The 15,199-nt window shown below is 30.9% G+C and overlaps 1 protein-coding gene across 2 annotated transcripts in view; it reads right to left on the bottom strand.

Annotated features, from left to right (window-relative positions):
* gpc6b (glypican 6b) overlaps positions 1–15,199 on the bottom strand; it is a 34,216-nt gene that overhangs the window by 8,404 nt on the left and 10,613 nt on the right. For both annotated transcript variants that reach the window (XM_052564684.1, XM_052564683.1), the window contains exons 5-6: positions 7,613–7,743; positions 5,671–5,793 (exon numbers count right to left, since the gene is read on the bottom strand). In XM_052564684.1, coding sequence (XP_052420644.1) covers positions 5,671–5,793; positions 7,613–7,743 — 254 coding nt within the window. The remainder of the gene's footprint in view (positions 1–5,670; positions 5,794–7,612; positions 7,744–15,199) is intronic.

Here is a 15,199-nt window from a genome sequence, read left to right on the forward strand (position 1 = left end):
GAACACCTAATCATAACGGAGACCGTGCTCCTCATTAGCTTACTGACAGATAGAAAGTACAGCAGGACGTTTCCACAGCTGCCAAACTACTATAGAAGCCACGCAGAAAACACACAGAGAGACGATTTCACACTCCATCAGCTACAAAACTGTGTCTGCACCAGAGACAAACAATATCACATTGTGAAAAGCAGGAATACGTTACTTTTTAATATGCATTCAAATAGAAAAGTTATTTTAAATGCACATTTTTTTTTGTTTTTTTATTAATGCAGCCTTGGTGAGCAGAAGAGACTTGATACCAACCCCATACTTTTAAACACATGTAAGATTAGACATTTGCATTGGATTCCCAGGGTACACATGTTAGCTAAAAAAAAAAAAGTATAGCCTGAATGCATTGTATAAATGCATCTGCTAAATGCATAAATGTAGAACAAACGGTTTGGATACAGTGAAAAATTATAAATAATATACATTTGGACAGGCTAGAAAATAATGTAGCTAGGCATAAAAAAATGAACATTAATTTGATTAAATTCAAAAACAAATAGAATTAAATAAATATATGAAGACTTCAGATGCAAAAGCCTTTAAGTCTGTCTGAGATTTATTTATCTTTTAAATGGGCATTTTGTCTCAGGTCCAGGAATTCACTTCACATTTAAACAGTTATTGGTCAGTTGTTGAATGCATTATGTTAAAAAATGCACAATATATATATATATATATATATATATATATATATATATATATATATATATATATATTTTTTTTTATAGGAGCATGTAAAAAAAAAAAATAAAAAAAAAAATAAAAAGCTATTTTGAAAGAATATTTTCATATGGACTTTTCAAAGTTTTCAAATATAAATAATATAAAAAATAAACAATAAAATGAAATAAATAAAAACAAATAAATAAAATGGAATTAAACATATATAAACATATAATGACAATAGAATAAATCATATCTAAACTTAATAAAAAATAAATATACATAAATAAAATAATCCATGATATTGTAGTTGATGTTTTGCAAGTGTCCAGTGTTAAAAGTGTCAAATGAAATGATATATTTCCCTGTCTATAGTTTCTGACTTCACATTGTGCACAGCAGCATTCACTAGATCTTCATCTGTACGATCAGTGATTTCACAATCGCTGTCTTTAACCTGCACCCACATGAAAATCAATATCTGCTCTACATGCGGCTCTTCAAACCTGATCAATACGTCAATAATTGCTCCTGAATATCATCAGTCGCTGACTAAAAACAAGACTTGGTTTCTGCTCGGCTCCAGCCGTACGGATGAATGTTTGGCCGACGCTGTTTGTCAGGCTGCAATCAGCAAAGTACAAAATCTGCCTTTAAATAAACACAATCTAAACAGATCCAACCTAGTCATGTTTACTTTTGTGCGGTGACTTCTGAAAGTGATGATTATGTTCATGCGTCTCTAACGCAGATCTGCCTATTTGAGCTTGAGTAAATAAAAACACGGCCAGAAAAGAAAGACGAATGACCTGCACTGTGCTCCAGGAAAAAAAAAAATGCTATTTTAATGCACTGTAGTGTTTCAGAAAATAATGCTTTTTGTCATTGCATTCATTCCATAGCATCATAAAACTACAGCCAAAATATTTTATAAAAGCATTTTTTAAAGTGTTATATTTTTGCCTTTATTATATATATCTAGACCAGAGTCTAGCAATGTTTGTCGGCCTGTTATTTAATATAACATAATTATGACGTTTGATTCATAATTGTGCATTTCGACATTCAATTCACTGTAGAACCTAATATTTAAAAAAAAAAATATTACAGCTATTTAAATAAAAACATAACACAGTATAATATAAAACTATATATATTATAAAACTGATCATGTGAATACTATATAAATACAATATATGCATATATTTAACCATATATAATTAATCGCAATTTATGTGTGTGTCGTGTATATTTATATAAACACACACACATGCATTATATATTTAAACAAATATTTACATGTGTATACATTTATATATTTAGATTCTTATATTATATATAAATATATATAAACATAGCATATTTTTCTTAAATATATACATGCATGTGTTTGTATTTATATATACCAGATCATATTTTGTATGCAATTAGTGAAAACTGCCCGGAAGTCATTTAAAACATTTTAAAGCATGCAAGTAAAAAAAAAAAAAAAAAAAACTATGTAGATGCAATGCTGACTAAACTGATGTAAATAAGAGCAGCAGTAATATCCCAAACCTCCAGAAAACAGCCTGTGCAACTCTATCATCTCTATTGACGGAGTGCGGCTGCCGTTCATGGAGGCCGGTGTTCAGTTTCTTGAGTTTGGCGACACGAGGCGCCGAATTAGCAGCAGAGATCTGGATTTGAGCCTCACAGATCCAATCAAGCATCGTGTGCAATTCATTTCCACCTCTGTAAGAGCAGCACGAGCGCTCAGGAGCTCAGCGTAATGCACACGAGAGCATCGGGTTGCAGAAATCCAGAGACATTTCTCATGCTGCACATAAACCATCCCAGCGATTAAATCTGTGCAACTGCTCCAGTTTCCTATCGAGCAAACAACAAAACTCCTGGACTGACTGAGTTTATTAATATGACTGATGACTGCTGATCTCTTAAATAAAACAGACCCATATATATATATATGCATGTGTGCATAATAAACATACACAGCACACACACATATATTCTGTAAACAAATCCTTTCATTCTTGATGCTATTAATCATGATAAATCGTTTGACAAGAGTAATATAAAATATAAATACATTATATATATATATATATATATATATATAGTATTTATTTTTGTTTATTTAAATGTGTGTGTGTGTGTGTGTTAATATATTCTTATTAATATTTCTATGTCTATATATGTCTACTCAATCAATATCAACAAAAACTATAATGACATTTTAAAAAACTGACAAAAACACATAACAAAATTACCACAACTAAGTAAAACGAAAATGAAAAAAGATAATAATAATAATAATAATTCAATATATATATATTTTTTTTTTCATTTAAATTAATTAAATGAGCATTACCTGAAATAAAATAATAAATATTATAAATTTTAAACTTATTTTATTTCAGCTAGTTGCAAAGGCAACATTTCTTATTTTCATACATATTTGTCTAAATATAAAAAAATACATTTTCAATTAGATTTCATAATTGCAACCAAAATCATTAGATTTTTATATGTTTAATGTCGATGTATAACATTATACAAAAAATATATATATAAAAAACTATAATTACATAAAAAAAAAACTCAAATAAAAAAATAAAATAAAAACAACCCTAACTCTTGAGATCCAGTCAGACGAGTGACGGTTTTGAAGCCATTAGCAAACACACAGGAGGAATCAGACATGGTGAGGTGTAACGCTGCACCTCCTCAGAGACGCTCTCCAGATCAAGACACTGCAGCACGCTACCAGCTTCTCAACTGGACATTAATGCAACTTTCAGTGTCATATGAAAGAATGGGATATCATGATGAATGCATAACAATATGCACATCATTTTAATGCCACTATACAACTGCAATCTGTGTGAAATTATGTTTCATGAGACGTGTCCCAGTGTTATTGTAAAAAAATTTTTAATAATACTTAATGATTTTATTTCAGGTCATATTATTATCATTTGACATGTGCTTTATTTTATTATTATTTATTTGTATTATTACTCTTTAGTGATTAGATGTGTTTGAAATGATTGGATTAGTGTGAGATATACGCAGGGTCTAAACAGAGACGAGCCGGAGCTCAGATCCTCAGACACATATCTGAGATGCACGGCACACGAGTCAAGCAGCGCTCTCACACTGAGAAGGGCAATACATATCAGGCAACTCTTACACTGTGTTGCATGACTTTCCACACAATCCTCTGGCAGGCATTGAAAAGAGAGAGAGAGAGATGAGAGAGATACATGCATTATATATGGTGTCCAAAATACTGAGACTTCTGTTCTTTTGTTTTTCAACTAAATAAGAAAATCATAACAACTAAAATATGCATATATATATGTGTGTGTGTGGGTGTGGGTGTTATATATGTGTCTGTGTGTGTATTTGTTTAAAAGAATTAAAATTTTCAGCATTTTTTTTTTGCATATTTTCAGCAAGGACGCATTAAATTGATCAAAAATCTGAGTAAAGACATTTATAATGTTACAGTAGATTTCTATTTCAGATAAATGCTGTTCTTTTGAACTTTCTATTCCTGTAAATCCTGAAAAATTTAATATATCACAGTTTTAATAAACATATTGTGCAGCACAACTGTGTTCAACATTGATAATAATCAGAAATGTTTCTTGAGCAGTAAATCAGTATATTAAGATGATTTCTGAAGATCATGTGACACTGAAGACTGGAGGAATGATGCTGAAAACACAGCGGAGCATCACAGAAATAAATTACATTGTTGCATATATCCACATAGAAGACAGCTATTTGGAATGATAATAATATTTCACTATTTGTACTGGTTTTTAGAACAAATAAACGCAGCCTTGGTGAAGCAGAAAAGACTTCTTTTAAAAACATTAAAAAAAATAAAAGTTAAAGAATATGACACATAACTGAATCAATTTATAGAAACAGTAAGATTTACAGTATGTACACAACCTTGATAAAAACAATTGTAAATATTTTTAAGCTGTCATCTAGCAGTTGATATGCAAGAAAATGCCAATCAATAGAGACTTCACTAAAGCTCACGAGAAAACAAGAAGTAACATCAACATGAACGAGAGTCTGCTATCAGCTCCAGCGTCTCAAAACCTAGTGTGCTGTCTACATAGACAGTATTTTAAGACATCTTTGATGTGATTCAAAGGCAAAATGTCTGCAGTTATTTAAGCTTCCCCATTTTAATACAGCATCACATCTTCTAATATTTCTGAATGTCTCTTCTGCTCAGCAAGGCGTCATTTATTTGTGACCGTGGAGCACAAACGCAGTCTGAAGTCTCTGGGGTATATTTGAAGCAATAGCTAACAATACATAGTATGGCTCAAAATTATAGATTTTTCTTTTATGCCAAAAATCATTATGATATTCAGTAAAGATCATGTTCCATGGAGATATCTTGTAAATATCCTACCGTAAATATATCAAAACTTAATTTTTGATTAGTAAAATTGTCATTTGGACAACTTTAAAGGCGATTCTCTTAGTATTTTACGAAAATAATTGTAAATTCAGCCAAATATTGTCTGATCATAACATCAATGGAAAGCTAATTTATTAATCTTTTAGATGATGCATAAATCACAGTTAAAAAAAACTGACCCTTATGACTGGTTTACTGGTCCAAGGTGACGTTTGATCAAAATTACAGTAAAAATTGTGAAATATTTTTACAATTTAAAAAAGTTGTTTTCTATGTGAATATCTGTTAAACTGTAATTTATTCCTGTGATCAAATCTGTATTTTCATCATCATTCCTCCAGTCTTCAGGGTCACATGATCTTCAGAAATCATTCTAATGTTCTTTCTCAACATTCTAAATGTCTTTAATGTCACTTTGGAACACTTGAATGCTCCCTTGTTGAACAGAAGCACTAACGTCTCAGCTCAGCTCAGCTCAGCTCAGGAGGATCTGCTCTTACCAGGCGGTCGAGGCGAGTGGCGGCCGCGGCGGTCGGAAGCTCCTCGGGGCTGTAGGGACTGAAGACGCCGCGGGCCGACCTGCTCATTCCTGAAGGCTTCGGCTGTCCACAACCTTGGAAAACCTGCAATTACACGGAGAGTTCGAGGAGTGCGTCTGCATTCGCTTGAGCGGAGAAACACAAACACGCTATTCTCACCCCAACATCACATGACGGGGGAAACAATATGGTCACGTCCAACTTAGCTGGATCTAACGTGCCTAAAACACATGTTATTTCATGCCTTTAAATCAGAGCTGTACACACCATACGAGGGAGAAATGTCACGCTTTAAATCACAACAGTGTTTGACCGATACGAGTCTTTCACTCACCAATTCTTACATTTATTAAACTGGCTCCACTAATGTTGCATATTTGTTTATATGTTGGCTGTAAATACGAACAATTGATGCCAGTGCATTAGAGTTCAGGTTTAATTTTTACATCAACACATAAGATAAATCTGCATATTTTGGGGTGAATTGAGTCTATGAGTGTATAAGATAATTCTTTTGGTTTCAGATGAATTTTTATATGAACATGCATAAGTAAAATGTCAACTTTAGGTAACTTTTATATGAATATATAAGATAAAAAATGTTTATTTATATGTGAATTTGAATATGAACATATAAGAGATAAAACCATATTTTAAGTGATTTTTTTATATGACTGTATAAAAGGGAAAATGTACATTGTTAGGATTAATTTTATGTGAATTATAAGAGATAACACATTTTTAGTTGAATTTTTATATGAATATATAAGAGAAAAATATTTTATGTGAATTGTTATATGAATATATAAAAGGAAAATGTGTATCTTTAAGTTAAGTTTTTATTTATGAAAACATAAGAGAGAAATATATATTTTGGGGTGAACTTTTTAATAAATAAATAAGAGAACAAATGTATATTTTAAGTGAATTTTTATGAATATATAAGATAATTTTTTTTTAGGTGAACTGTTATATCAATATATAATAGGAAAATGAATAATTTTAATGTAACATTTTATATGAATATATATGAAGAATTTATATTTTTGGTGAATTGCTATTTTATTTTTATTTTTATTTTTAGCTGAATTGTATTATAAACATATGAGAGATGTTTTGTGTGTGTGTGTGTGTCATGACCAAGGTTATTAAATGATAACTAAAGCTAGAACTAAAGTTAAAACCATAAATATTTTCACTTCTTAAAATAATGAAATAAAACTAATAGTAACTGGAATAAAATAGCATATGAAAAACAATTTTAAATAACTTAAACTAAAAATAAAATCTATTTTAAAAACTAAAAAAAGAAAAGAAATAAAAACTAAAACAAAACAGTAAAATATTTAAGATTTAATAAAATGAAAGTAAAAATTGAAAACATAACAATAAAATATGACTAGCTCAAAGCATTAAGAATAACTACTATACAACAGACTTTTCACATTCACTAGCTCACTTTAAATGGACTTGCCATATAAAACCAACGGTTTACTTGTAGTTGTCTCTGCATATTAAGGGATAAGAGAAAGTATTTTAACAACCGAGAAATGACACACATCACTTCAACTATTCCAAGAACGAGGGGGCCGAATAACGGCATCTCCTGTGATTTAAACCACGCTCGGACATTTTTTCTCCTCCAAAAACTGCAATTAGTGGCTGCGTCAGAAATGCAGAGAGATGCGGGAGACACGTTTACTGGCCCGAGCACCGAGCTACAAATTTCTGACCATCCGCAACTATGCTGTTAAAAATAAGACTGGAAGCGGGATGAGAGGCTTCGGGTTCGGAGCTGAAGCCAGAGAGAGCCACAGATCATTTAATTCTAGGCTTGCTTGCTCAAGATGTGATATCTCAACATGATGATTACGGAGGAGTGCAGCTGCTGGACGGGACATACTTGATAGGAGAGCTGCATGCTGTTCTCCTGCATGTTCATGATGGCTTCAGAGATCTTCACATCGATGGGCTCCATGACCGACTCGATGTTGAAGGGTCCCTCCAGACGCTCCGTCACGAGGAGCATGGCATCTGTCACAACACACAGACCAGACGGACAGATGGTGTCTTATTTAATACTGTGACTAATGAAAGCCATGCATTGGTTTAACAGCGCGAAACATTCATTATGAGCTTTCACACCAAACAGGTCACATTTCACCCCAAAATAAAAAACGACCACAAGTGCCATGAAAAAAAAAATATATATATTATCCTTAAAATAGGCTTTATTTTCTTTTGGGGAAAATATAATTCCTAAAACTCTGCAAAAATTGGCCTCAAAATGTAATTTAAGTATAATTTATTTTATCCTTAAAAAAAAGCTTTATTTAAATTTTAAGCACAATATAGCTTCCGAAAAAAAAAATAATATAGTATAAAACTTTGTATATGAAAAAAAAAAACTAACAAATAACAAAGGCAACAATACTGGATCAATTGTAACTTAAAATAGCAAATAAAAGAAATAAATAGAAAATAAATTTATTTTCTTTTTGGGCAAAACATAATAAAAATAAAAAAATAAAAAATAAAAAAAAGGTCCTTAAATTGCCTTAATTTCTTTTATGGCAAAATATAACATGTTGAAAAATGCAAATATGGTTCTTAAAAAGACTTTATTTCTTTAGCCAAAATATAAATATATGCACATATACATATATGCACAAATGATCCTTAAAATAGGCTTATTTTGATTTTAGGCAAAACATAATTACAAAAAAATAAAATAAAATAATGCACAAATGGTTCGACTAAATTTTTTTTTTTTTTTTTTTTTTTTAAGGCAAAATCTAATTTCTAAATTTTTTTATTTTAATATTACAAATTTTCTTTAATTGCAGACAAAATATACATATTTTTTAATGCAAGCAATTCCTAAAAAATATTTTTCTTTTAGGCAAAATATAATGAAAAAAAGGCTTTATTTTCATTGTATAGGCAAAATATGATTTCTAAAAATAATTATGCAAACATGGTTCTTAAAATAAACTTTTTACATTTGTATTATTATTTTGAAGTGTATACTCAATTATGGAGATTTTTTCTTTTTTAATTTGAATCAATTCAATGTTGATTTATAACAAGAGTTGAGTGTGTTTAGAGGATGGACGGACAGAAAGCCGTGCTAATGGCAGCTGACGTGGGTGTGGCAACACTTTTGTCCACAAATATGATGGAGGAGAACATTTAATTCACGTCAACATCTATTTTCCCAGGCGTGGACTGCATGTCTGAACACCCAAACGCCACAAAAACCTCCAAACATGACGTGGAGCTGGCATCAGCCGCACCAGACAACACGGCTCCACATCAGTCCTTCAGAGAAACTACAATCCAAGAGTATTCACATGTGTCAAACATAATATTAGAGCATATTCTGAAGAGGCTGTTTTTGTTCTTTCTTCTAAAAACAAGGAAAAGCACACCAAAATCCCCCAAATTTGGTTTTGTCAATGAAAAGAATCACTGGCAAACCTGCAGCGTCACATAAAATGCATACTTATGAAATGGTTTTTTAAAAAGCTTTATTTACTACATAGGCAAAATATGATAAGTTTTTTTAGTTTATTTTTATTGTCCTTAAAATTGTTTGTAAACAAAATATGATCCATAATATATATATATATATATATATATATATATATATATATATATATATATATATATATATATATATATATATATACACACATACATACACATATATATATAAATAAAAGGAAAAATTATATTTCTTTTTAGGCTAAATAAATATTTCACTAAAAAAATTTAATACAAAAATGTTTCTTAAAAAGGCTTTATTTTATTTTTGGACAAAAAACATACAAATATTTTCTGTTTAGGCAAAATATAATTAAAAAAAAAATCTTATTTTTTTTTCTTATTTTTTTCTTATAATTAAAAAAATATTCTTATTAGGTAATATGCGATTTCTTATATTAAAAATAACACAAAATGTTCCTTAAATTGGCTTTATTTTCATTTCAGGCAAAATGAAATGAAAAATGTGCTAAAATGTGTTTCTATTTAGGCAAAAGGAGCTGTATTTAATTTTCAGGCTGAATATACCTTCTACGTTTGTCAACAAAGCTGCTTTTATTCTTTGCTCTACAAATACAAATACACCAGAATCCCCGATCTTTAGTTTAGTCTATGTCACACACATATATTCCTGTACTCAGAAAATGTGCAGTCTTTCTCTGATATGATGCTATGCTAGTAGGGTTAGGAGTTAGCATTGCTGAAAACAGTTGTGCTGCCCAATTTTTTTTTTTTTTTAGCATAACGTTCAAAAGATTGTCTCCATTCTTGGATCCTTTGGGCTTTTTTCTCTCTCTCTTTTAATTTATTTTTCTGTCCTAACTACACATATTGCATTTTATTAAGTGCATTTGCAAATCTTTGCCTAGAGTCTGTCATTTCAATGCATTCATTTTTTTTTTTTATTTAAGCAGCAAAATAACTAATGCCTTTTATTTAAGTTTACGTTAAGAATGACAAATACTCATGTCCTCTCATGACCAACTCCTCGGCTCTGCAGTGTTGTGTCGGTCTTCTTAATAAAGCACTAATGTCTTATTCATGAGCAGCTCTTCTCAGGGCACAGGAAATGTTTGGGTCTTGAATTTTCATGAATTGTGAAGTTGTGGCTAGATCCTGTTACCTAATGAAACAAATCATGCGATTAAAAAGAAATGAGCAAATAAAATCAATAGGGATCCATTTACGGTTTGGTAACAAAGGACTGCAGAAAGGGCAAGACTAATTTGTGTGTTTGCCAAACACTAACAAGGGCGAAGATAAATGTGAACTACAACAAAGAACTGAACAGGGAGAAATTATTTGTTTGCATTTTATTATTTTGTTGCTCTTAATACAGCTAGTAATAATAGCATTAGCAAGCTGCGGTGATGTTTGTTAATCAAAGAACAAAAAACGAGGAAATCAATAACTTTTGTAGCTTTACGGATTTATCTATATTTAATTTAGAATTTAGTGTTTAATTAATGCCAAGTAATTTCCTACTTTCTAAAAAACACAGGTAAATATAACATTTATTATATATATGTGAAGATTGTTTTAAGTTCACTTCAATTACAATTTTTTTTTTTTTTAAATCAGATAAATATTGAAATCGATAACTCTCGAATAATGTCGAATGGATATAGTCAATGGTTAAATATTAGAAGAAAAATAAAGATTTCCTAGTAGTACTTGAATCAGTGATACTCGCCTTTGGTCATAAAAAAGATATAAAACAAATATAAAAAATATGTTTAAAAATTAATTAAAAGATTGAATGTGAAATTATAGATATATAAAATTATTGTAATTTTTTAACTGTAATTTTAGGTGATTCATTTAAAAAAAAATGCTATTAATTATTTTGTTTAATCGATTGACAGCACTAATTTCATTACATGCACTAGCACTGAAATACTCGCCGCAGAAATGTGCAGATTGGTTTTCTGGACACATCTATTCTACGTGTGCAGTGCAGCTCTGCTGAAAATAATTTGCATTTAATTTAAATTCAGCGTATTGGCATGTGACTTCAGTTCTGTGAATGGAAGCTCGGCCGGACTAGAGCTCAACATCTATTTCTGTCGGCTCGGGACAATCCTGCCACAGTAACACTGGCACAACACACTGTGTTTGTGGGATGAGATTTCCCTCAGGACCATTACAAAAAACAAAAAACACACAAATGATTCAATCGATGCATGCAGTAAGAACACACTTGAATGTGAACAGCAGCTCACATTATTTGGTTTCAGAAGGATTCAATAGGAATAGTTTAGTTCAGATGGATAATTTAATATCAACTAGTCTCCTACAGTCAGTTTTCTCTTTTTTCTGAATAAATGGTGCTGGTTACTTAAAGCTAACATATTTATATCTAGCTAACTGGTTAAAGGAATAATAGAAAATGCACTCAACCTCAAGTTCTCCAAGATTAGGATGAGTGTGTTTCTTCATCAGATTTGGAGAAATGTAGCATAGCATCAGTGTCTCATCAGTGGATGCTCTGCAGTGAATGGGTGCCGTCAGAATGAGAGTCCAAACAGCTGAATAAAAACATCACAATAATCCGAAAAACAAGTTTAAATAACGCTTGCTTATTATTGAAGCGACAGTTAAAGTTAAAAAGGTCTTAATGATGGTTTTTTTTTCTTATGGTTTTTTAAGATGTTCACTGATGGACTGGAGTGGTGTGGATTATTGTGATGTTTTTATCAGACTCTCATTCTGACGGCACCCATTCACTGCAGAGCATCCGTTGATGAGACACTGATGCAATGCTACATTTCTCCAAATCTGATGAAGAAACACACTCATCCTAATCTTTGATGGCCTGACGATGAGCACATTTTCAGCAAATGTTCATTTTCATTACTCCATTAAAAACATATTCAAATTAAAGGCACAGATTCCCGAAGGAAACACCATCATCCCATTGCAAGTTCTTGTTTGCGATGGCGGTCAGCTTTGAGAATAATTCCCATCGATATGACTCTGGGTCCAGGGTTACACCAGTCAACCGGACTTCCCCGTCCAGCCAAGTCATTTGAACACAGACCACTCTATGGAAGCAATGTTAAAAACACCCCACAATGCCCATCTAAGCCAAACCAAAGCACTGCCCAAGATCTGCCTGGAATAAACAGAGAGAAAACCTCCTAAACTGTCTTCTAAGCATGAGCTTGAAACAACAGCTGTCACTGAATGCTCTTATATGTTAAAGTACGTTGCAGTAAAATCTTCATTCCATCAATTCAACCCATAATAAAAACACCAACAGAGAACAGGTCAGGATTAATGACACAAATTATTGCACATTGACTAGAAATCGGAGTTCACCTTAAAATTTGAATTTTAGAAATCACCTTAGAATAATTTTAGAATTTTAGAATTCACCTTAGAATAATTTTAGAATTTTAGAATTCACCTTAGAATAATTTTAGAATTTTTGAATTCACCTTAGAATAATTTTAGAATTTTTGAATTCACCTTAGAATAATTTTAGAATTTTTGAATTCACCTTAGAATAATTTTAGAATTTTAGAATTCACCTTAGAATTATTTTAGAATTTTAGAATTCACCTTAGAATTAAATTGTCATTATTTATTCAATCTCATGTTGTTTCAAACCTGAATGCTGTTATTTCTTCAGTGCAACACAAATGCACTCAAAAATAAATCAAAGCATAGTTATTATGAAGCACTTCCAAGTGTTAAAATAATCATGTTTCCAAAATCATTCGTTTAAATTCTTAAGAATAAGCATTCATCTGTTAATTGTGAAATCTAATTTAATCACCACACTAGTCTTTTAATCACACTACATTAAGACAATTGTTTTGTATTACAAGTTTTCTACAATGGAATGCTTAAATATGCAACTGAGCATTATCTATTTAAATCTGCACTTGATTGCATACATTTCCGAAACATGCATCTGAACACTGAAAGAAGTTAATTGGCTGGAGATGTGAAAGGAGGAACACACAGAGAAAACGATTCAGTTGAGTGAGTCATTTACAGAAGAATCGCTCAGATTGATTCAAACGTGTCACTTCGATGAATCAGTTCAAGTGATTCACTAGCAAAAGCCAGATCTAAAGACACATTCATACTTGAATTTCGACATCTCGCTTGTAATGATGTTTTAAAAAGCATGAATAATGATGGGTGAAACTTCGGAGATGGAGTGAACTATACTAAAGTGAACTAGAGCAGCTTTCTGGCTCATGTCGCTGTGATTCACAGGGAAGCTGTTGGCAGAGGAATAAAAGAGTCACAGAAAGTGTTTTAAATGCTGAGCTGGAACATTACGTCACTTCTGAGTCGGGATGGGAACCGTAAGAAAGTAGGGCTGGTCGATATGGCCAAAAATATAATATTAATATCAATGGCAACAGAAAATGCATGTTTGTTAGACCTCGAGAATGAATGTAAAACGTAACTTGTTTGTTCACAATTAAACTACACCGAGTAAGATCTTTGTAATTTAGGGTCCCCTGAAATCATTTTATTTCCTAAAAACTGAAAATGTGTGAAAATATCTATTTGGATTTCTGTGTTTTATGATTCGAAACAAATTTATACTCTAAAACAGTGTCAAGAATGAAAAATTTCAACAGTTTAATCAATCTTCTAAAATGTAATCAAATTAACTTACAACAAAACATTGCATTGTTGTCAAATAAGATGCTGCTCAACAGAACTGTGTCCATTAAAACATGGATGGAAATCATTACTTGTTCATATGATATTCTGTTATGATTACTATTATTCTGAGATTAACATTTTAGTGTACAATAGTAATAATAATAGTAAAGCTGGTCTGAAATAACATGTGATGGAAGCAAAATAGCCTAAAATCGTACAATTTACCAATGCATAAAAAAGTAACTTCATTATAACAATCAGTTAAAATAGAGATTTGAGATTTATAAATAAGAAATTGGATTAATTTACAAAGCATTTGGTTTTATTACTATTTAAGATCAATCATGTTTCATTTATGAATCACATTAATAGTTAATAGTTAACTTTAATAGTTAATGTTAAAACTGTGTAATCAAAAAGGACAAACATTTTATTAGCAACTAAATTACATACATATATATATATATATATATATATATATATATATATATATATATATATATATATATATATATATATATATATATATATATATATATATATATATATATGTATGTATCGAAATACAACTTGAAATCCATTTTCATTTGCCAAAATTCTGTTATGTTTTTTTATTTTTTTTATTTTTTTTATTTTATTTTATTTGAGGTGGGGGGGTCTGTGTTTTATAATTAAATACAAATTCATCATCGAAAATTGTGTCTAATAAAATTAGTTAATAAAACTATGGCAATTCATTTACAATGAGCCACTGCATTTTTTATTTTTGTCAAATAAGATGCTACACCGTCATGTAAAAAAAAAAAAAATGTAAGAAAACATATCTTGGCTGTATGATATTCATAAAAAATAATAAAAGTTTGAGTTGTACATTTTAGTATACAATAGCTATATATTTCCTTGTAATATCTACTTATACTTTATACTAACATATACTTTAATTTGGTCATGAAGATCTTGGAGTTGCTATGCATGTCTAATACGAGGGAATTTTTTGTTCAATGAAAGGATGTAAAGCTTGTAAAGTGACTCTCAGAGCAGCTCTGGAGATGAAGTTCATGTGTTCATGTCCTCATATATTCAGACGCAGATGCTAAAGACACAGCGAGCGTCACAGTTTGAGTTTGTGCATCAGACGAAACCACCCGCCTCATTCTTTCACACATGCAACGACTGGCTCTTGTTGTGTTTATTTGAGTAAAAATGACCAGAACCTATCATCCTTATTAACATATTTTATCACGATCTCATCATCCCAGCCGATAAGAAAATCAACAATTCGGGTGCTGACATGTGCTTAACTGAGTATGAA

Source organism: Carassius gibelio, chromosome B9 (assembly GCF_023724105.1).
Source record: "Carassius gibelio isolate Cgi1373 ecotype wild population from Czech Republic chromosome B9, carGib1.2-hapl.c, whole genome shotgun sequence".
Lineage (NCBI taxonomy): Eukaryota > Metazoa > Chordata > Actinopteri > Cypriniformes > Cyprinidae > Carassius > Carassius gibelio.